At 41.9% G+C, this 24,555-nt stretch overlaps 1 protein-coding gene across 1 annotated transcript in view; it reads left to right on the top strand.

Annotated features, from left to right (window-relative positions):
* The window catches only part of LOC138567897 (SCO-spondin-like), a 1,036,222-nt gene that overhangs the window by 945,714 nt on the left and 65,953 nt on the right, over window positions 1-24,555 (top strand). The window contains exons 106-107 of the mRNA XM_069646396.1: window positions 14,574-14,620; window positions 18,515-18,679. Of these exons, the coding sequence (XP_069502497.1) occupies window positions 14,574-14,620; window positions 18,515-18,679 (212 nt within the window). The remainder of the gene's footprint in view (window positions 1-14,573; window positions 14,621-18,514; window positions 18,680-24,555) is intronic.

The following is a 24,555-nucleotide window of genomic DNA, read 5'->3' on the forward strand; positions in this document are numbered from 1 at the left end:
CACAGAGAGCAGAGGATTCGTTCCTGCCTTGTTCCCTCGTCTCAGTGTCGGTTCCTGGGCCCCAGACCTGCCACGTCTGCAGCGTGGTCATGCCACCAGTTAAGACAGTTGGTCTCCTGTCCGTCGCGTCAGTTTCTGTATTCATCACACTCAGAGCAGAGGCTTTGTTCCTCCATTGTCCCCTGGTCTCAGCGTTGGTTCACGGCTCCAAGGCCCACCTCGGCTGCACAGTAATTCCTCCATCTCTGTTTCTATCTTGGCAATATAGCTCTTCTTGGTGCCGGCCTTCTGGTTTCTCACTTCTTCAGTTCTCCATGCTACCACTGGCTCCGCGGCACAGGGCGGCTGCGCCCCTCCAGGACGTTCGCATGTCAGAGGCCCGCCTCTGCATACGATTCTTCCGCCTCCATTCCAGGTTTCTTGTGTCTTTTATTCTCGCCACTGTACTTCAAGTGGGCGTGTTGTTTTTCGTCAGTTGCTGAGTTCAAGGGGATTCCAGCATTACCTAGAGCCAACAACATGGGAGTAATATCAACAGGGTTGGAGTGCAAAACACAAGTAACAGAAGTCATTTCCACTCATATATACGTAGAGAGAATGGCCCTCATTACAACCCAGGCGTTAAGGGGTTAACAACGCCGTAAACAGTGGCAGCGCCGTTAAACCCTTAACGCCTGTTTATGAGGTCCCTTTGTGGGTTGGAGACTTTAACGCCTGCTTTTTGCAGGCATTAAAAACCAACCCGCAAAGGGACCTTGGTGCTAAGTACGGTGCCGCAATTTGCGGCACCGTACTTAGCGCCTTCCCCATTCCCATTGAGCCCTATGGGGCAAAAATGGGAATGGAGAAGGGCCATGGCGGCATGGGGAATTACCGCCCCGCCAACCTCAGAATGGGGCGGTAATTCCCCATTCCGCCATGGCGGAGTCGGTAAGTTACCGGCATGGACCATGGTGCTATTAGCACCATGGTCCAACGCCAGGGTCGTAATGAGGGCCAATGTTTCTCTTACGGAGTTTCTTTTATGAATGGGATTCTCGGTCCCCCAGAGGGTAGTCACTCCCAGTGAGGTCCCGCTTTCCCAGACCCCTAGGGAGGGTCTTGCTTGGTGGGCTCAACTCTCTAGCCTCACAGGGGGTGGCTCCCCAAAAGGGAGAAGTGAAGAATTCCCTGAACTCATCCCAATAAGCAATTAGCCTCTGATAGGTGATAACCTCTGACTGAATACTTTAGAAGTAGTTAGAGTAGCTAAGTATGCAGCATACTCAGTCTGTAACTGTACAATTATTTTGATCTTAGTACCATCCAGCATGGTATGCCATCATCATCAATGTTACAACAAACATTTAATTCCCAGTTGCCCAAGAGGTAAACAATGTACATCAGAACAGTCTAACCTGTAACAATCCATTTACTATACAGGGCCAAAAAGTAGGACTCTACCACTCTGAAATAAAATAGAAACATGCATGATATGACACCATGTGCACTGCTTGATAACTATGATTTGCAGCAAGATGAGAATATTGCACTCTACCAAGGTTCAGCATCAGTTCAGTTTTCTAGTCATGCCAATGCAAAGAAAATGCCAACATTTATGTAAACATGCTCTTAATAACTGATCCAAAGAAGACCTGTGAGTGTGAAGGCTATATTCACATTTCCAGCTAAGAAGCATTTGGTCCTCACCGTTCACCTATGGGATAACTAAAGCAGCAGTTGGAAAGTGAAACACTTAATAACTTAGCTTAAGCTTTACGCATAATAATAATAATTTGGCATTTATATAGCGCTACAAACCCTCAGGTGTCTGAGCGCTGCTTATTATTACCCACGGTGTGTGGTGCTCATTTGTCGACCTCGGAAGGATGAAAGGCTGAGTTTGGCCCCGTTAGCAGACTCTGCACTGATCTCAAAGCGAGCGCACTACTCGCTGTGCCACTTGACCGGCATATGTCACTTCCTGCCGCGAGAGCCCCGTAGTGGCGTAGACAGGGAGGGCCTGAGGGGCAAGGCCCACCCAAAATCTGTAAATGGCCACTCAGCAGCTCTCTGTGGGCATTTACAGATATTTTTGTCAGTGGAGTTGGCCCAACTACATTAGCTTCAGGCCCCATTTGCTAGACAATCATGGCTCTGACTCTGGACCCCCTATTGCAAAATGTTAAAATATCGCACTCGGATACAAATGCAAGCTTTGGGACGAGCAGTGGTGGTTTCTACATAGCAGAGTGAAATTCTCATTCACAACATTATATTTTATGATTTCAGGGACCAGCCACCTTATAGACACTCCATTCAGCCTGTCGTGTTTTCACGCACACTCCTGCACTATTACCATCCCAGCCGGCACCAAACTCCCCTGTGAAATGCAGGGAAAGAGAGGGGACGGGATTTGTAGACCTGAAAGCGGCTTTTGGCGGCATGAACAGGGCGTTGTTGTGGGGGAGTCACTGAGGAGGGAACACCTGCGGGATGGCTGTGTGGAGGTACTGGAGGAGCTTCACGATGGTAATGTCGCAAGAGTCGGATGCAACCGGAATGGAGAACTGATGAGGCATTTTCTGCACGGTTGGTGTCAGGCTGTCGTGTGTGCATGCATCCACTCTATTTAACCCTTTCTTTAATAATTTAGAGGAGTTTCTGGTTGGCCAGCAAATGGGTGGGCCGAGCATATGGGGTCAGGATGTCCTGCTCCTGCTTTTTGCAGACAGGGCTGTGCTACTTCTTTGTGTGAAAATAGCAACACATAAGCCTCTGGGTGCCTTTTGTAATGACTGCATGGTAATGGGCCCTTTTAAATGTTACAGGATGAGTGTCTGTATACATGGTAGATGTTGAGGGGTATTGTCTCGCGTTGTCTACCTGGGCATCCATTTTGATAACAGAAAAAGGACATGGACATCAGGTGGAAAGGAGGGGGATTAAATTGGGCCATTTCGCCACTGAGGTTCTGAGACTATATAGACAATTTTGGGGGGAGGCGGGGGGGGGGGGTGTGTGACAGTTGGGAATTCGACTGCATAGACGCTATAAATGGAAGTTTGTCTCTGTGGCAAAGCATGGTGATGCGCCATGTGCTATCTTGCAAGTTACTGAAAAGTGCTTCCTTAGAAGCCTCTTTTCATTGTTGAATGTTAGCTTTGACCTGACCCCTGCTTCTATAGGGTATCCAGTGATAATGATGCAGCAAAGAAGCCACGGCCGAAAAAAATGCTATTTTCAACTCATTTATATGTGGGGGGTGGATTATGGTAATATATATTTTAGGGGATTATGAGGGGGTTGCAGAAGTACCATCAAGTACCGCTTGGCCGCTCACTCTCGGCGTCTACAGGAGAGCGAAAGTTTGTTCTCTCCTGCTCCACGTTTTTCCTGGACTTTTCCACCATTATATGCTGTGTACTTCCACTACCAGAAGGTGAATACAGCCAAGAAATACATAAGGACTATTGTTTCACCTAATATAGTATCTAATTGTATTTTCTTAACTCCATTTAGGCTCTGTGCCACACCCACTGGTAGGTGGGTATAAAAGAGAGAAGCCGCGCGCACCGCGCGCGCGCACCGCAGCAAGTACCCTCAAGTACCGCTTGGCCCTTAGTCGCGGAGCTGCGGTGCTGTGGGCTTGCTGACCCTTTTCTGGTTTGAATTCATACCTGTTTTTGTCTCAATATCGTGGATTTTGATATAATTAATCGTAACTCAATCCACAATTTAATCAGGTAACCGACTGCAATTATTTAAATATACATAAGTCAGAGTGGGTAGGCTTTGAGCCTGATTCTGGTTCTCATGCGTTCTTACACACTTAAATCTGACATGCCTGAATTGCCTGAACTCCCGCTTACACCTATGTCAAAATCACCTACGTTAAAAGCAGGGAAATGAGCAACAAAAGTCGAGCAGGTGGCAACCCGTAAATTGATAACGCTAACACCTGTCTCCAGAACGCCACAGCTAAATCAAGATATATGTGCTTTCTGTGAGACACCGAAACAGGATGAACAACGATCGGTGACTCAACCTCCACAGGGGGAAAGTGTTGATAAGGCGGGAACAGAGCCCACTAATGCACAAGGTGCAATACAAATCATCTCAGATACCACTCTGCTACAGACTGTGACATCACCTTGTCACAAATCTCAACAAAAAGAACAATTAGCCCAGATTGAAGAAAATGCTGAAAATGATGAAGTGTTTTCAAACATTTCAATACACGCCAGTATTACAAATATAAGCTCTTCTTCAATTTCCATCTCTCCAGATTATCGGGCTCCTTGCTCTATGGATTCCTGTATCTCTCTCGCGGCTTCATACATCCAACCTACCCCGCGACAATGTCTTACCACCGTAGCTAAATCGACGAAAACCCTGTCGGACAGTCTTTTACAAATTACTCTAACAGCAGTGAATTCAACAATTAAAAGCCTGCATAAAATGTTTGAATCACTTGAAAGTAAACTCAACCAACAATCAATCCAAATTGACAAAATCATTACCTGGATGGAATCAAACGCTAATGATTTGCAAACATCCAATGCAGCAACAATTTCCAGAAAAGACGATGGAAACGTACACCAACATTCTCCGAGGCGTGCTCCAGATGAAATACCAACAGCTGTTCCAATTTACACACAAATCATACGGCCGGTTGAATGCGAAGGAGTAGTGACCGAAGATTTGAACTCTTCATGGGTCAGTGTGGACCGTCCTACAACCAACCCTCGTCAAGCCACTACCATGGAACCTTATGAAGTTTTTAGTAGGTGACCGCGTCCTAACACCTGCACAAAACTTCTGCTTTCAAAGCCGTATCAGAATAATAATAAGGCAAGAAAGACAGCAGCGAAACCGAAGACTCGGGTTCCTATGGTAGATTTGACCCAGACTATATCTATTCCAATTCCTCTGCCTACAGTTCAATCAATAAAACCTCTGATAAGTACCAATCCTCTGGCAGTTGATATACTGCCCTATTTAACCATCCCAATCGAGCCTACGGCAATGCAGAAGGATAGCCAACAATCTCTAGCAACAACTAACCCGCTCGCTCATTCACCATTGAATGCCTTAGTGGAGTTGGCAGAGAATTCAATCAAAAACCGAATTAATCACCAAGTGGATGGGTTGATACAAAACAAACCCTCAAAACCACCCATGCCTTACCGCCAGCTTCCAAAGAGGTAATCGAACAGCCATACATCCAAGAACGGACTGAACAAATCAAAGCAGCGGTGGATAAATACTTACAGCAGCATTTTAATAATTGTAAAGTAGTCGACCCTACCAAGATGCCAACTGCAGATACAATTACTCGAATGGAAAGAAATATTGACACGTTAGGAAACACTCTTGGTCCATCAGAAACTTGTAGGAGCCATTCGATCATCTCCCCTGTCCCTGAACATCGTGAAATCCAGCATGAGAAAACGGGGTCAAGGCTTAGATCAGAACAATTCCCAGAAGACAATAATGGAACAAAATCAAAGAAAGACATAAAAAAATAGCTTTATGAAGTTTCATACGCTGATATTCAAATGCAGGAATGCTCCGTACGAAAAGTATGATCTGTGTAGATCTAGCATTTTGAACATCTTCAACGAGCTTCATGAGTTGGAAGACATCTATTCAGCTGATAATATCGATCAAGTGAATTCTTGTGCAATACTAATCTTTCCATTGTGCGCTTGTGGATCAGATCTGGTTTAGTCTTAAATACCTTGTGGAGAGCGAAAATGGCATTATTCGAGATGGGCTTTTTACTTGCACAAGATCCAGAAAGGAATACTGAGACATCCTCTGCCCAATTGGCAACACGAGACCAATCTCAAAAGATCCAACAAATCCAACCAGAGTGTTCATGCGCTTTCTGCACATTGCCTTCAAAAACATAACCACTACCGTCTACAGTAAAGTGTAATGTCTCGCTTGCATCATGGAACTCATGAGGCCATAACCACCTACAAACAAATCAAAACAATGATCTCAATAATTTTGAAATCGTTGCCTTGCAAGAAACTTGGATGGTAACTAAGCCAATATGGGATGACCACTCTTTAGCTTTTCTACCACTATTCAGTCAGAAAAAGGCCGGCCAATGGCGGGCTTACTAGTGGCACTCAAAACCAGTAAAGGCTTCACCCTACAAGAATGGGCAACTCCAAATCAATTCACGCAACTGGTAAAAATACCTAAAGGTAATTTGGACATATCTCTAACTAACCTGTATAGAAATCCGGCAGCAATTTCTAACAACATCTTCTATAGAGATGTAGCCACTCTGCTAGAGATAATAGCCAAAACATCAAAAATCGCTGTTACTATAATAACAGGGGATTTCAACTTAAAAAAACATGACCTCTAACATCAGGCATGATTTAGAAGAAACCCGCAGAGGACTAAGTTTCATGAAAGATTGGAAATTCCATATGGCTAATGGTTCTCTACCAGGAGATATACCGTCTAACCCGACCTGGCAGAGAGGCACTTCTACAAGCACCATTGATTATATTTTCTTGACCGAGGATTTATTCATGAAAGCTTCAAAGTTCGAAATCCTGAAACAATCAGCAAGCGATCACAACATCTTGCTTCTCACTTGGCCATGGGAAGATGAAACTAATCCTCATCCACAACAATGGATGACACCAAATCTGATAATTAACAACACCAAAATAAGATTCAGATGGACGCAAGACAAGTTAAAGGCCCTGAATGAGAGTTTACAAGCACAAGAGTCTCAGCCAACATATGACTCTTATTTAAACGTCTTGATGATGTTCAAGAATGTACATCACATACATGCTTTTCACCAAAAAAAACATAAGCATAGGTATGATAGTCAATTACATAAAAAAAAGACAATTTATAGGCGAGCACTAAGAGCAACACTTAACCTGCCACTGAGTGAAAGGCAACAAGCCAAGAGCAGCATTAAATGCAAGTACAAAAACTGGATACGTGCACACAAGAGCCTCATGTTCCAAAGAGACAGTGAAAATTTCATGACATTAATAAACAACAAGAATACAACTCAAACCTGGTCAATATTAAATTAAACCACAGGGCAAAAGCAAGTTGATACCCAATTAAATGGTGTAACGGAAGATCAATGGATAAAGCACTTTACAACCTTATATCGAGATGGTCAATTTTAAACCTATCAATACATTAAGCAATCCTCAACCCCATGGAAGATAGAATGCACGCCAGACATTATTGAAGAGTTTATCACAAGATCCTCATCATCTCGAGCGGCGGGCCCCGATAGTTTAACAAACCACATGGTGAAAGAACATCCAAGACAATGGGCCTTTATACTTCACAACATTTTCCAACATATTCTACGAACTCGAGCTATACCAATGTCTTGGCGCACATCGCTCATCGTGCCAATTTTTAAAAAAGGAGACAGAGGGGAGCCGTTGAATTACCGCCCTATAGCTTTCCTCGACACTCCAGGGAAATTTTTCACTCGATTAGTGTTAAGAGATTTCAATCTTTGGACCGACACAGCACAGCAACGTCACCCAAATCAAACAGGTTTCATTCCAGGAATGGGGACAACGATAAATCTTATCACATAAATGCAATAAAAAAACAAGCCTACTCCAACAAAACACCCATATACTTTGCCTTTATTTACCTACAGGCTGCATTTGACTCTGTCTCACGAGTCAAATTAATCAACAAATTGAAAGAAGCACATTGTCCAGAGCACCTAACCGATATCATCTATGCGTTACACTCTGCAACATCAGTGAGGATTAGATTGTCGATCATGGGTCTTCTATCTGCTTCCATCAAAACTGCAAAACGGCTTGAAGCAAGGTTGCATACTTGCCTCAGCCTTATTTAACTTCTTCATTAAAAATATAAAAATAGCCCTGAAAGAAGTAGTTTCTGATTCTCCAAAATTGAACAATGTGGCCATACAAGCCCTCTGGTATGCGGACGACCTTGTCCTTATATCAAAAACTCCCAGCGGGCTTCAAAAATTGCTTCCAGCTATTACACAGTATTTTGACAATAATGATCTCAATATAAACTTGAACAAATCCCAAATTGTTCTATATTTTCCAAAAGTCTCTATACATAACAAAATGGCCTGGAATATTAAAAATGTAAACTTAGAGATTGTTTCAAATTATACCTACCTGGGTCTAGCTTTTGATGCCACACCATCTGCAAACACGCAAATGAAAATTGTTTCTAACAAGGTGACCCCAGCGATATCACAAACCAAGCTGATTTTATATAAATTTGGCAAATTCTCTATTACAGCTGCCATTCTCTATTGGCGCCAGAAAGTGACACCAACCCTGTTATATGGTTTAGAAACAGATATCCCCATCAAAAATCAGTTTTTTGAAAAATTACAAGCTAAATACTGGCGCCAGATTCTGGGAGTTCCTCAATGTACTCCAGGATCTTGGTTAAGATATGAACTGGGTCTCACCTCTCTGCATGCAAAGTATTAGTGGCAACTGTGTGCATTGTTTCGCAAATGTTTAGTTTACAATCAAACAAACACCTTGTTGTCAACAGTAGCAAATTACATGTTTAACTCTTCACACCAATTTGTACAAGAATGGATTACATATGTGATGTTAATTATGGTTAGAGCGGAAATCACTGTGGACAATTAAGTCAGTAACCCTGATCTTGCTAAAAGAAAAATCTTCATGCAGGACTGGATTGATACACGTATAACTTGTCTCACTTATAAACATTTTAATCCTAATCATTTTCGTGACAAAAAACTTGGTGTTCCCGAGTTATACCTATGCAAAGCACCGAATTCCAGAATACGGTCTGCCATTTTACGTTTACGCTTGAATCTATGGCCAACCCGTGACATCTTGGCTCAACGGAAACAAATAAGCCGAGAAAGTAATCAGTGCAGATTCTGTCGTAAATTAAATGTGAAAGAGACACTTGAACATCTTGTCATGAAATGTCCAGCTTTGTGTCAATTGAGAATTACTCATTTTGTCAAACATATACATGAAATTTCCAATATACTACTGGAACATAGATGGTCCACAATCCTAAGTACATGAAAATGATTCTCCATATAGCCACGGTCGGATTTCTTAACGCCCTCGACCCAGAGGCGCAGATTGAGAAACCGAGGCCATGAGATATATGCGCTCTGTATTATGCATAACAACATTGTATATTTCAAGTTTTACTACTGACTCCTACCTGACTGTGGCATCCGATGAGTCATGTCCCATGAATTATGAATCATGAATTAGGAATTGTGAATCATGTCATGCAAGGTTTTTAAATTGGTATGAGAAGAAATCTAACCAAAAATGTTATATTTCTGTATTTTACATTTTTGTATTTAAACTTTTGAAATTTTTGAAAACTGTTAACATTTTTTGTATAAATTGAAAAGTTGAGTAATCAGCTAAATCAATAAAAAAAAGGGGGTTGCAGGTAATATCCCCCACATATAAATGCATTGAGAATTGCAATTTAAAGGTGGTATTTTCGGCTGTAGCATTTTCGGCCTCGAGATTTTCACAACGAACCTTCAGTAGACTGTGGTGTGCCCTATCGCTGATCGTATCACCCTCTTACTAATTATACATTGGATTACGCTTTCTGTGGTCATTATTCGTTACATTGGGCGTTGTATGAATATCTCATTAAGAAAACTTTAAATGCATTGGGCTTTGGAACCATGTGGGAGTCTCCAGCTAAGATTGCTATGGATTCCCATAGGGAAGTGAGAGAGAGAGAGAGAGAGAGAGAGAGAGAGAGAGTTGATTGTAGCAAGGGAGGTGATGTCAGGTAACCCAGACAAATTGAACATTCTGTGCTGGTATTTGAACCATAAAAATGTATGGGAGATCAAGGCTTATGTGGCACCATGTATACAAAAGGAGTCCAAGAAGTGGTTTCTGCATTTTATATTGGAAAGCCTCTCTCCGGTCTATGTGACTGCTAAGTGGGGCAAGGCACCTACGGACGGACTCTGAGTGTAATAATAACACTGGTAAGACTGTGATGCATGTCTTACTATTATGCCCACATTATTGCAGATGGGGATGGAAAGGACTCCTACAGTCGCTCTCTTTAGGTCATAGAATAATAAAATGTGTTAGGAGGCTGTCGAATAGTGCACATAAACTAAAGATGAGAGGGTGACAGGCTCCGACTGACGTATATAGGGCAGTAGGGCAATGGCCAAACCAAAAACGCAAAATGCTAAAGTGGGCCAGTTTTTTGGGGTCAAAGAGGGCAACTTTATTGGTCAATGCGGCTAGTAGGTTTGACCATTATTGCTGAATAAGTATTCTTGAAGTTGCACAATTTGTCTCACATTTTATCAAAAAACTCCCCCTTGAGTACTATTCAAACAGTGTATCACAAAAGGAAGGAATTGCCATTTGCAAATGTGGGCAACTTTTTAATTGGTGCCCAGACAATATTATGCCCCAGCCGGACCCTGGAGGGTGACCGAAGTAGTGGCCCGGTATTTCACATGATTTAAGCCCTTCCTTATACAGAAAAAAGGAAGGCTGTGAAAATGTGATGTGAGGGTCGTTTTATGGGACTTGTAATATTCATTTTTTGTGTTTTAGTATGATTGTCTTATTGCATGTATTGTGGTCTGCCCTTTGTATTTTTGTTTATATTTCTATGAGGATACTGTACTGTTCTATAATGGAGTGCTATAATGGAATGGCTATTGCTTCGCAGTTAAGTGTTGATGATGATGATGGTAATAATGAAAAGTAGACATCAAGCAAGAGAGAAAGTGAGCCAGAGTGAGCAAAAGAGGATGATATTGAACAGAAAAGAAGAGAAGATAGTTTAATTGTTACAACGGGGAAGCTAGAGAGTGGGAGATTGTGACTAACTGAGAGACAATGCCTATGACAATTTGATTATGATTGTAATTAAGGTGAAGGCCTGTGATAAAGGAGGACTGTCACTAAGGAGACAGACTGTGACAAAGGAGAATGACTGTGACAAAGTGAAAGGACTTAACAAAGGAGAAAGACTATGATGAAGGATTGTGACAAAGGGGGAGGACTGTGATGAAAGACTGTGAGAAAGGAGAATGATTGTGTTGAAGAAAAAGACTCTGATAGCGTGAGGGTGGATACGACTGTGAGGAAAGACTTTCACAAAGGAGAAGGACTGTGATGGAGGTTGGCTGATAAGAAGAAGGACTAAAACTAAAGAGGAAGATTATGATGAAGGAGACGTTTGTGATGATGGAATGTGATGAAAAGAGAAATGACTATGATGAAGAAGAAGGACTGTAATGAGGTTCGATGACAAAGGAGAAAGGTTATGATGTGCTGAGAAGAAGAAGGACTGTGACAAAGGACTGATGACAGAGAATGACTGTGAGGACGGAGAAGAACTTTGATGGAGGAAAAGGACTGTGATGAAGGACTGTGATGAAGGACTGTGATGAAGGAGAATGATTGTGATGAAGTAGAAGCACTGTGATGCAGAGGACTTTGATGGAGGATGACTGTGATGAACGGAAAGGACTGAGTTAAAAGAAGGATCATGACGGAGAATTACTGGTATTGGGTGATAATGTCCCCATACATAATGTCCCCATGCATAATGTCGCCAGGAAAAGCCATTGGCACATTATATATAGTAACATTATGTATGGGGACGGGTTAAGGGGATGTCCTCTGCCCCTCTTGTAAAAAAAAAATGACTGTCTCCCAGAGCCTGTAAAGCTAAATTGGCTTTACTAGTCTTTTTAAATTTACTGACCCAGCACACACTATCTTCCCATAGAGTGCTGGCGGGGTTGCCTAGCTTCCCCTGAGTCAAAACACTCATGTAACAGTAAAATGATACACTTTCCTACTTTAAATGGCTGGTGGCAGTGGTTTAGATCAACTACCATGATTTTTCCTGACCGCTAACAACGTTACCTAAAAATCGGGTCAGCCATGTTTTTCAATATGGCACCTAAGAACTATCTGTAAAAACAGACTACGGTCAACTTTTTTTGCCATTTCTTTTAGAAAAGGTCCTTCTTGTGTTTGTCTCTGTGCGCCAAACTAGGTTTGGTCCCTTTGTTCATTGGCCTTTGGCGGGCTTCAGTGCTGAAGCCCTCCTCCGGCGCCTGAGTGTCTGGGATGGACAGAATGTGAGGGAGGTGCCCGAAACTCCCTGTGCTTAGACCTGAATGCACTCCGGCATAATTGGCCGGCTGACTGTCCAGCAAGGACAGCCACCCTGCTGTGCGAGTGACAGCCAGGCTGGAATGAATGGGGGAAAACTGTTTAAAAGCAGGTCTCTGGGACTTGGAAAGCAGAGTCGACCACTTGAACGAAAGAACTGAAGACGAGCTGAAGGAAGAGGACTGCTGCAACTCCTAGACGACCGATGAAGCCCTGCTGCAGGTCCGAATTGTCTGAAACTCCAATCGACAGAGAAGCCCTTCAAGGTTACCTTCTTCCCTTGAGTTTGGTGGGAACAACCAACTCGCAAGCCACCTGGACACAGTCCCCATCTAGTCGAATTTTCATCAGAGTGCTGTTGAAAACCGGATAGCCAGAGGGAAGGAAACCAGCTTGTGGTCTTCAAGGCACTCACACCTTAAACCAACGTCTTGCTAAGCTTTTGGCCTCATCCCTGGGCACTGCAAGAACCTCCCGACATCCTCATTCTTGTTCCCACGACTGAAGCTCAGGAACAGCGAGGTCTGCTCGAACTGCCAGGAACAACTGCCTCAGCTACAGCTCTTCTTCACTAACAAGGTACTGTGCAAACGCGGTCCGGAAATCTTTTCGGCCATTGCGAAGGTTTGTGGAACTTTGCTCAACTTCGAAGGCTTGTCCTTCCCTAAACATTCGTCAAACTTTTCACCTAGCCAAATTCTTCTAAACTCCATGGCAAAGACTTAACCGTTACTAAAAGAACTGTGCTATTCAATACAAAGACTCTGAACCATTGACTTTGTCCCAGGCCTATGAGATGAATTGCTGGTTGTAGTATACTGAAACCCTTTGCCCTGCCTATGAATGCATGTGTGCTGTTGATTCTTATAACCTTGTCTTTTTACCCCTTTTTTAAGTATATGAAGTGCCATTTTGCTCCCACTTCACCGGAGAGCTAAACTTGTTCATTTACTTAGCGGTTGTGTATTTGTAGTTTATTAGTGTGTGATATTGATCTGCTCTTGCTAGTGTAATGTTTTCAAGCAAACTGTGTAAATAAATGTATATTCTTTTACCAAGAAACATTGAGTAAGTGTTTGTTTGAATCACTGTATTTGTTGGTCCTTTGTGTAACTTGTTCTACTGCTCACTTAAACTCTTGAGATAAGTCTGGCTGCTCAGCCATCGCTACCACTTTACTGTGTAGTACAGGCGTGTACCAAAGGTGAAATTGTGCTTACACTTGTAGTCTTAATTGCATGTAGTGTTCCCAAAGGGTACTGCATGTGATTCTGCCTAACAGAGAATGACTGTGATGAAGGAGAATGTTTGTGAGATTGAACAAATTGCCATTTGTGACTGTTGGCCACTTTTTCATTAGTGCCTGTGGATGTGTTATGCCCCAGTCCGACCCTTCATTTACAAATTAAAAGGACTGATGAAGGAAAAGGGCTGTGATGAAGGAGAAAGATTATGATGAAGGAGAAGGTTTGTGAAGGAAAAGGACTTTGACAAATGAGAGTTCTGTGATGAAGTAAGACTATGGTAAAGGTGTAGGAGTGTGACAAAGGAGAAGGAATGTGTCAAAGAAGAAGGTGTATGAGGAATGAAGATTGTGAATAAGGAGACAGTAGGACTGTGACAAAGGAAAACTACTAACAGAGGAACAATGAAGGAGAAGGATTGGCTTTGATGCAGGAGAAGCATTGCTTCTCAAGACAATTTCTCTTCTCTATGTTTTCTATATTGTTTTGACCAAAGGTTGGAGCTTATAAATGCCAAATCCAAAAACAGCAAGTTATCATACATACACCAAGCTTGAATGCCTGCAGACAAGAAAGGAAACAGATAAAATAACTACAGTGCAGCTGTCCACGAATCCAAAAGACCACCCCCTCGCCCGCCCGCCCCCCACACACACAAACACTTTGGCAAAGTTGGCTTTGCCAACGTTCAGCCAAATCTAAACAATTCTACTGAAACAGCAAACTGAACATCTTTTCATGCTTTTAGAGCAGGAGGATTAACTATCGCTTGAGATCAAATCATCCAGTAACCCATGCATATGACTGAACATTATCAGTGATGTGTCACAACACTATATAACTGCCGTTTAAAAATGAACTTCATCATGTGTTAGCTTTGTATTCTGGTCTTTGGAAAAGATGCCTGTTGTTGAGTGGCTCATAAATCAGGGCTCACGGTGGCTGTCCAAAATATGATGTCTTCCACACCTCTCAGTACTGTTGCTGATGCTGGTCACAAGCCTTCTTCAAAGTCCTCCTCCACACTATGTTCACTTTCCCTGGCCACTGTGCCTTTGCCCATTATTATTTTAAGGACATCTGGCCCTAACTGTCTTGTATGAGGTGCTCTCAATGGGTTATTTATCACTTCTTTCTGTTTGAATTACAGTGTCTGCCGAGGAGGAACCTTCAACTGCTCTCAGGAGATATGTGATGGTAAGAAGTATGTGGAATGCATGACTGGTATGTGAGATCCTCTTGCAAAAGCGATCACCACAACATCCACGTATACACAGGTTGCTGTCATGATGAGGCAAAATGACCATGTAACACAGAACCCACATATACACAGCCCACTGGCATCAAGAGACATACACCCACACCACCAGTGCCACCTTTAAACACTCATGGGGACACCACTGGCATTAGAATGCATGGTGCCCTTTCATCAATCTCTACAGACAAAATGTTGCAAACCCCTATATGGCTGGAAGATAGATCTGCCTTAGTAGTACTGCAGTAAAAGAGGTGTGCCCTGGGAAGAGATGGCGAGGAACCTGGTGAAGTAGCCACTCTCGATGATGGTGGATTATCTCTAAAGGGTCACATACCTTGCTTCCTTCACTGCCAAAACTCATTATCTTGTGTTGGGCCTATTTCTGGTTGGCAGGCCACACAGGCATGAGTATTTCCGATCTGTGATCCAACTGGGATTTCACTGTTCTCTAAGTCTAGAATAATTGTGATTGGGGCTATTCTCCTTTCAGCAAAGTTCCACAGAGTAAATGTTTGTACCATTTCAAGTGCTTGATCAGTGTGTCCCGAGCTCACACCATATCCATGAAAACATCAGCTGGTTGCCTCCAGAAGTTTAACTCATATGATCGTGTGCTATACCTTCGATGTGTATGTCTTTTGTAGTGAAGACATTAACATTTGAAAGCTCTTGTCACAACAATTCTACATCTCACATTTATAGAATTGGTGCACATGTTGATTGCTTGTTCGTGAAGGGGAGAAGTCAGTGAAAGGGACTGTGTCCTGCATTATCTTATATTCTTTGCTCTGTTTGTTTACATTACACTGTATATAAATCCATATGGTATAGCCGGTTGAGCTAGGTATACGCTTTGCTACCACATTGTTCAGCTTATACGAGAAGCTATCTACAAAGAATTGTGAAGCAACAAAAGTATGAAATGCATAAAGTGTGATATGTAACATATCTTGGACTCAATGGAACTTTAAAAAAAAACTTTAAACAAATTAAAATCCAAACCAAACATATGTTTTAAACTAAAAGGCTCTAAATAACGGTTACTGAAGCATATCATCAATAATGTGCGAAAATGTTGGTTCCACTGACAGAAGTACTATGATAACTGAAAATGGTAAATATATATATATATATATATATACCATCATGGAAAGAAAAGTGCTGATACTTCCAAATGTAGCAAGTAAGAAAATAATGGACTGTTTTAGCAGCTCCACAAATTTTTATTTTTTTTATTGTTTATGGTTAAACAAAAATGAACCTTTAACAAATACAATTTAATCGATAAACACAAATAAACCAAATATTAATCCAACAATCATTACACATAAATTCATCAAAGGGTGAAGTCAATTTCATCAAACATTATAATCAAGTAAATAAAATACATACGATTTGTTAAAAACCTCACATATGTTCATCAATTATAAAACAAAAAAAGGTAGTGAATAAAAAGACCCTCCAAATATAAAAAGATAATTAGCTAATTATATAAAGTTACATTCCAATTACACACAGTCTGATTCCATATTACACATGCACTTCAACTTAAGATACTCTTCCAATTTAAGACATTTTAGAAGAGTAATGACTGCAATGACCCCTGAGGTTGTATGACCTGACAAACATGCAGACCAAACTTGCTCACCCTCCCCCTGTTCAAAGGATAATACAATTTGGTTTAGATGGTTCCATCTCAACTCCTGAACTACTGGGCAAACTATCATTAAATGCTTAAGCCTCAACCTTACAAAAGCAACATCCCATCTGATCAGCTTCCAAATGGCCAACTCTGATCATGATCTGTTTTGTTGGATACAAATTCCAGTGAAAACATAGAAAAGCAAGCCTTACCGCCTTAGCTGCATACATTGCTAAAAAGGGGACCTGTGCACCTTGTTCCTTATAATCTCACTTTAGTTTGCACAAAGAAGGATATTTGTACATTTTCTCAATAGTACCAATCCAGTCATATTCAAATAAGAGTTTCTTAACTCTACAGAGATTCTCTCTTAATTCTGCGACAGGTCTGCTGACTTCCAATAACAGGATACTCCAGTAATCAAACACCTTGTTCAACCATCTACTACTCACTAAATTGAGGATTGTTTTGAAATCCTCAAACAAGGAGACCAACACTGGGCATCGAATCGTTCTCACCAGTGACAATATCTTCCACTGCACTCGCAAAGAAATAATACCCAACTCATAAGGAATTGCATGTATAGGAACTGAGTTAGGTACATAAAAAACCCTTCGCCAGGCCAAGGCTTCAAAGGATGGGAGTACTTCTTGTAATGATAAAGGGCATACATCCATGCAATACAACATTTTGGGAAGAGTTTTCCCTTCGTACTATTTTATGCACGATTTCTGGGTGTATGTGCCATAACGGGAATCAACCCTCACCAATTGATTAACTAATATCGAAGTGCTAACCATAAGCCACTCTTTAAGCCTGTAGTAGAAGACCCAGATATATCGGTGTGTCCAGCTTTATCGCTGGTTCTAAACCTACATGCCATTTAAAGGTAGTTTTCTTTCGACCCTTTGAGCATTGCAGTATTTTGCTCGTTATGGGCTTAATTTGAAGTGCGTGATTGTCCATGAAAAATGAGAAAGCATCCATCAGCCTTTGAAGTCCTACCAGCGTGCAATCAAAAATAAGAATATCATCCACGTAGGACAACCAAAAAGGGCTTAATTTGTGTAACGTTGCTCCACATTAATATTTGTATGCAGTAACATGGATAGATCATACAAAGAGTGGCCTTTCAAGGCACTCATAGACATGCTCCAATAAAACTGTAAGACACCCTAAACCCCATCTTACCCCTAAATACTACTTGTGTTGTTTAACTCTAATGTAACATGTCCCTGCTGTCCTCTTCCTTGTATTCCAATTAATCGATTGCTCAACTTCTTTTTAGAGCCAGGTCTATGCTCAATAAATACCCATAGTAAATACATTTTAAAAGGTTGCATTTTTTTAAAGGTTTGGCAACTCGATCACCTACCAGATACCCTTTGCCCCCAACCTGCCAATCAAAATGTCTACAGCATGGAAGGTCACTCTAGTGTCACCCTTAGTTGTAATATCGCTATCTGCAGCAGGGCCCTGCTACCTCAAAGGAGGTGGGGCTTGTTTGATGTGACCAGTAGATTGGTCTACATTTTGGATTTGATATTGACAGTTTTCTCTAATCCTGGCTTTTCAAGACAGTCATACTCCTGTAACACAAGGAGGCAGCTAAACACTCCAGCAAAAGGCCCCAATTTGACATTTTGCAGCCAGTGCCTTTGTTTATTTTTTGTCATTTGTATTGTCTCAGGCCCGTTGCTCCACCATATCATATCAAAATATGTACCACTATAAGAAGACACATTTAAGATATTTCTGTACTATAATCATTATTTTAGGTTTGTCATACAAAATACATGTGCGTGTTAGAATTCAAAATTTACAGCAGATGGAAAGCTATCCCACAATTTCTTCACTAACATATGTTCTAACATACATTATTCACAGGCATACTCAATTCCACACAATGGCAAGTCACAAAAAGAAATCTTGCTCCAAAAAAGGACTTTTACTCACATTAGTGTAATTTACATATAAGTACCCAATTCAGTAAAAGGAGTAGGAATACACATTGCTCATCTTTCTCTGAAACTTTATGGATTATAATCGCAGAACAGTAGCATTCTCCAGCTTCATTTATATATCGTTTCCTTATTAACAAAAAACATTAGAATATTGTAAATTTAAGTCTGGAGGAAGCAAACCAGAGATGCTTTACTTGGATGACATGTCCTTTTTTTCTTCCGGTCAGTCGACTGTAGGTGGTCGGAGTGGTCTAGCTGGTCGCAGTGCTCCATGACTTGCGGCAGTGGGGTACAGACTTCCCAGCGGCACCCGACACAGCAGCGCCTGTACGAGGGGGAGGAATGCCATGGTCCTGCCACACGCCAACGTCCCTGCATTTTGCCCGATTGTGGTAAGAATTGAGTTCAGTTGTTGATATGTTAGGGTTGTTAGGAGCTTTTGTTCTAGTAAATTGTCTGGTGATCAAATTGGTGCTTGAATCCCGAGCGGGAGTTTGAGGTCCCTAATGTTTCGAGGAGCAATGGAGACCTCAAAATCTCGAGATGCGATGTAAGCTATTCAACAGAGGCCTTGAATCTCCAAAATACGTGTTGAGTCACTATAAAGGACCCAGGTCACTTCTTGTCCCATTGGTGGCTTTGCTAGACATCTGGAGGGAAGTTGAACAGAGTGAGCTCACAACTGGAGGGAGAGAATAGTGCTAGGTGGCAGGATACATGTTTTTTCACCTTTGCATTTTAGTGTTTGGCATTTTATAAGGCTTCTTTTTTATCATCCATTGGTTTTGCACTTCACTTCCCATTTTCCTTGCAGTAAAACACCCTAAAAAGCAAAGAAAAAAACAGGTTTTGCCTTTCATGTTATGCTTCACAACAACCTCAAAATGATTTGCCTTTTTGTATTCTTTCATTTTTTTCTTTCCTTGTTGACTGCTTTATTTTAAAATGTGTGTTATTGCTGATGTTTGAACTTGTGTTTGATTGTATTTTATTTTACTTTTGTATTGTGCAATAGGGACCTGGAATAGTGGTATTGAGAAAATGGCAAATTAGCAGTTTTTTTGGGGTGGGGGGGTTGTATCCAAAGAGGGGGTTGAGCTGATTATTAGTGTGGTGGTTGCTGTTGGGGAGAGTGTAATGCATGCCAAGGACGTATAGGCTGACACCTTGTCAGAGGTTGGTGGGGCAGAGTAGATTGACGGTATGCCAGAGGTATCAGGGGATGCTTGTGCCAGATTGTCCCCAGGCCAAGAGGAGGTCTGGCTGTGAAGATTCTCAACAAACTAACGCATGAAGTTTCTGACTGGGTAAAATCCATGCCAGAGGTGGTGGAACATGAGGAGTCAAAGAAGGAGTGGGAGGGTCTCCACTAGCTGGAGGTTTCAGGGGAAAGAGGAGAGAGACAATCCTCAGGAGGTGTAGGCGTACATTCAGGAGAATGGGCAGGCTGTGTGGTCCCAGGATCTGTGGTTTCAGAAGGAGCAGGAGGCAGTATCCTGGCTGGTGGTGTCTTAACTGGGGCCTGCTGTTAAGGAGAGACATTCCCAGTAATTGCACCACCAGCCACATGGTCCTGAATGTGGCATTATTTATATCTGCCTGTGGGGAAGGCGGTCCTGAAAGAAGGCTTCACAGTGAAAGAAGGCACCACTCAGGCAGAGCAGAGACCCAAGGGCTGAGCATTGCCCATGACGGACACACACACACATTTTCAGTGGTGACACAGTGCCCTTTATAAGATTCATGTCATGCCTATTACCACTGAATCCACCGCTGTCACTGCCACTGACCCCACAACAAAACCCGTAACAAAAGGGAAAAACTCAAAAGCATAAAGCGGACAAATGAGCTAAACGCCTATCACACAAAGGGCAGTCCCCTAAATGGACCACTTCAACTTATGATTCTATAAGGCCACGCCCTTGCTAGGGCACGTGGCTTTCATAAATTATATTTGAATAAATCTATTAGACGGCACCCGATAGAATATAATAAAATAAATTATTATTCGCTAGGCCCATGGATCCTACAAACATACACATAATGGTTAAGATATGTTTTAAGTTACACGGATAAGGCAAATGAATAAATGAATCAATAACAAAATAACAACACAAATCTATTGTCCACACCAAACATTGCATGCTAGCCGACTTATAATGCAGTCAATGACATTTATGCATGATTTGCTTTCAAATTATAGAAAACAAAGGAAACAAATCTTCGTTGTTGACAACAGGTTAGGATGAAAATTTGCAAACAGGCTATAGATGTTGTTATTTTTTTGTTTTGCTGTGGATTCATTTATTCATTTGCCTTATCTGTGTAACTTAATTCAGACATTACCCATTATGTGTATGTTTGTAGGATCCATATATCAAATATAATTTATGAAAGCCACGTGCAAGGGCGTGGCCTTACAGAATCCTAATTTGAAGTGGTTCATTTAGGGGACTCCCCTTGGTGTGATACCCACAACAATCCCCTCTAGTGAAGACTATGAAACGTTGAGGGCAGGTCCCTGGACGTTTGACATGCACCATGTCATTTAGCATGCCATTGCAACCAGACCTCACTCAGCCCACCCTACATGCCCACCAATATCTTGATTTGATTGTTTATCATAATCCACTTGCCAGTGCCTAACCGGCACCCAATATTGCCAGCAGAACTGTGGTGGTTTTTCAGCAAAGCATAGTACTATAACTGACATAGAGCTTTCAACAGAGTTGTGGTTTACATCATGTGAACTCTCTCTGAGTACCAGACAGACTTACTACCAGTTAGCAAAATTCTTTTGTGAATACCAGCATAACTCCTAGGAATGAATTACAGTCATAAAATAGGAGTAGATAAAGAATGCTCTTATACTTTTATTTAGTATTTGTGTACATGTATGTGTTGCACTGGTAATATTTGAGCATTACAAATAGCATAGTCAAACAATTCCCATTCCCCAACATAAGCAAAGGTCTGCTTGAATACTCCATTTCGATTTACTTTCCAGCTAGTCTTCAGTGTGCTTAGTCATCTAAAATATAACATGGTAAAACTAACAATATGTACTCACTTTAGTGCAATTTAGAGGTGTGCCAGTAGTCACATGACGCCACTCCAACCATATCACAATCCCATGGTTACTAAAAGGACTTATCCAAAGATATGTTAAATCCATGAGTGCAACCTACAGGTAAAATAGTAGCAATGCACCTGCTTGCTTCTCTATCCCATCCACCAGCTGTTCCTATGAGGCAACTAATCCTGGCTTGAAGAGGCTCATTGGGCTGCACATATTTCGAAAGCTGTCATGTCCACATTTGTAACACAACTTGGCTCAATGTGTTCCAAACACCTGTGAATGGTTAAGAAGCTAACCTGGTAAAACAACCTGGCCCCTCTGAAGCCTACTCACGACAATGGAACAATGTCACAATGTACATAGTATATGGTTATAAAATCCCAATTCAAGCCTCAAAATGTAAGAAGCAAGAATTAAAATCAAAATTAAACAAATCCCGAAAGTATATCACCAGTGCAAAGTTCGGCTGCATCTCTGTGGCTCCTCTTTCTGGTTAGCTGCTGATCCCATCAATTTGTATTCCTTGTGGGGCCCCCACCAGGGGCAACGCTTCTCTCTCTGTGTCCAGGATGATCTGGCTTACTCCACGCCTTTTACATTGCCTTACATAGGTGTGAAGCCGGTCTTATCACATGATGACTGGCAGCCTTTCCTGGCTTACTCTTTTAGGGGTGTCATATCTTTTTTTTAAAGTCTCCTCCTACGGGCACATTTCAAGCAAATGTTGCTTTAGGTCTATGTTTATAATTGGCTCTGAGAGATGGGGCACCCCAAGATGGACTCAGCCTTGGCTAGGCAAAAAGTCTGCTTACAAAGACTGCATTGTTTTCTTTGATCTCAGTCTATTCAAAAGTGGAAAGTTGCATCTGAAGGTGTGGAGTTCAAAGTGACCATGTTTCCTTGCAAAATCTACAACTGAAAGTGACCTAATAGTCTAGGTACGGGCTTGGAGCCTGTGATAGGAGGAACCCCTGTTTCCCCTGTCACACTGTACACCTCACCACCAGCCTCTCTTGCTTCTACCTCCACTCACTGATATTGACACAATCATCACCCAGAGCTGTACTTGCACACCAGCTGTATTACCTTTAACCTGCTAATTGTATACTGACATGTATATCTACTTACATAAAGCAATGACTATGTATTGCATAATGATCTTAAGTGTCCTAATGGGAAGGCAGTTATCAGTGATGTATGCTGCCCCAGGCAAAGTGTCATGTTGGGATCTCATCCATCTCTCTGTTAAAATGGAGACTAATTCATGTTTTTGGTTAGAAATGGTGTCCCCTGGTAGATGTTGATGGATGCAGTCTAGGCCTCCTCCTAGAATTCCCGGACGTAGCACCGGTGCTGCAGCAAGGGTACACGTATGATGGTGTGTGTATAACACTTTAAATACATGTTTAAAAAACAAAACAATAATAATACATAGCGTCCCTTTCAAAGGTTCTCTTTGACGCTGCATTCTTAAATAGCAGTAATTACAAAAGGTGAATCCTCAATTGTTAATGAGGACTGATTCCTTTTAGCAATCATGTGATCTTAAAACATGGCAACGTAATTGGGTTAATGGATAGCATTCAGACACAAGGAATGATGCAGCTGTTGCATCTTAACTGGTGTCCACTAAGTTTAATACATTGAAAACAAATGTTAACCATATAGAGCCACTTTTTGATGTACAGATATAAAAGGTCAAAAGGATCAAGGGCTTGATCTTGGCACCCACATTTTTGGAGCTCAGTGCCATTGAAGCTTCCGGGTTCAAGTACCACACTGCAGTTTTATCAGAAATTGGTGGTTAATGTATGTCTTCCTCCAAATGCAGAAAGTAGTAAATGGTGTGAAGCTTACAACCCCAAAGTCAAATGAGGATACTTTGGGTTTATGTAAGGGACACGCAGTACTTGCACATGTTAGTATATTGGTCGCCTTGGATTTCTGCAAGAAGTAAATTAGGAAAAGAAAGTTGGCAGCAATGGTTCTCATAATACATTTTTTGTCCAATTTTTGTCTCTAGAATATGTTTGGAAAAGTGAAAGAAATCCTAAATCAAATGGTTTAAATGCTAATATGTAATGGTAATTGCTGATATTTTTACATAGAGAGATTTTTTTTGTTCATGTGTTTCAATCTTTTTATCAGGGCCTTATCAAATATACCTCAGATGTGTTTATCATTCATCAATATTCATTACTAATATTCTTCAAAAAAGACAATCATATACATCACTTTAATGTAACCCTTGCTAATGCATTACAAAATATAGCTTTTATGAACATTCTACAGTGTACTATGTGTACTAAAGGTGTCTCACCCATTAGTCCCCAGTGATCTGTCGTCCAGGTGGCCAGGACACGGCCATCGCTATTGGATCCAGTTCCTGGGGGTGGGCCATTGCTGGAGGATCCCCTGGATGAGGGGGTCCTCGGGGAGTGGAAGTGGGACACCGAAGGGTGAGACACGGTACCCCCTTCCCTATAACACCTTTTCCCCATCCTGCCAGGTAGGACATTTCTGAATTCACCCCCTCCCCCTTCCCGACACAGACACTTTCTCACCGACAACTCACTGTGAGCGACAACAAGACTACCCCCCATTCTCGACAGAATTTTTTCATATTTTGCTAAACTTACTAGTGAAAACTACAATCCCGATAATACCTCCCCCCTCTGTTCTTTTCTAAAGTCACTGAGATGAGAAGGAGAGAGATTGGGAGGATGAAAATTACCAACAGGCAACCACAGACACAGAAAACAGACTCCCCTTTCCACAGCAGACTGTCCCATTAATGAGACCAGGCTAAGTCAGGCCTCCTTCTTTAATTACACGCACCTGATTTCACTTGTCTCTCCCAGGTAGCATAAAATGCAGAGCAGGAAATCACACTTTGAGCGAGTCGGGGATGCTGGAAGGTGCCGGAGAGAAGGATAAAGCCCGAGTGAGCTGCAGAAGCCCTGGAAGACCTTGAAAAGGAGAAAACCGCCCACACACTGGCCCTTCTATTTAAGAGGAGACTGCAGTAAGGAGGAGGGAGCTGTACTTCCAGAAGGCAAGACCAGGGGCAACTGGGGTTGCCTGGTGGCACCTATAGCAGAACTCCTCCCGTGGGGTCAGACAGGAGAACCCAGATACTTGAAGGTCAGGAGGTAAGACTCTGACCCCAAGTGCATTCTGGGAATAGGA

This window comes from Ambystoma mexicanum, chromosome 2p, assembly GCF_040938575.1.
Source record: "Ambystoma mexicanum isolate Mex_15411 chromosome 2p, UKY_AmexF1_1, whole genome shotgun sequence".
Classification (NCBI taxonomy): Eukaryota; Metazoa; Chordata; class Amphibia; order Caudata; family Ambystomatidae; genus Ambystoma; species Ambystoma mexicanum.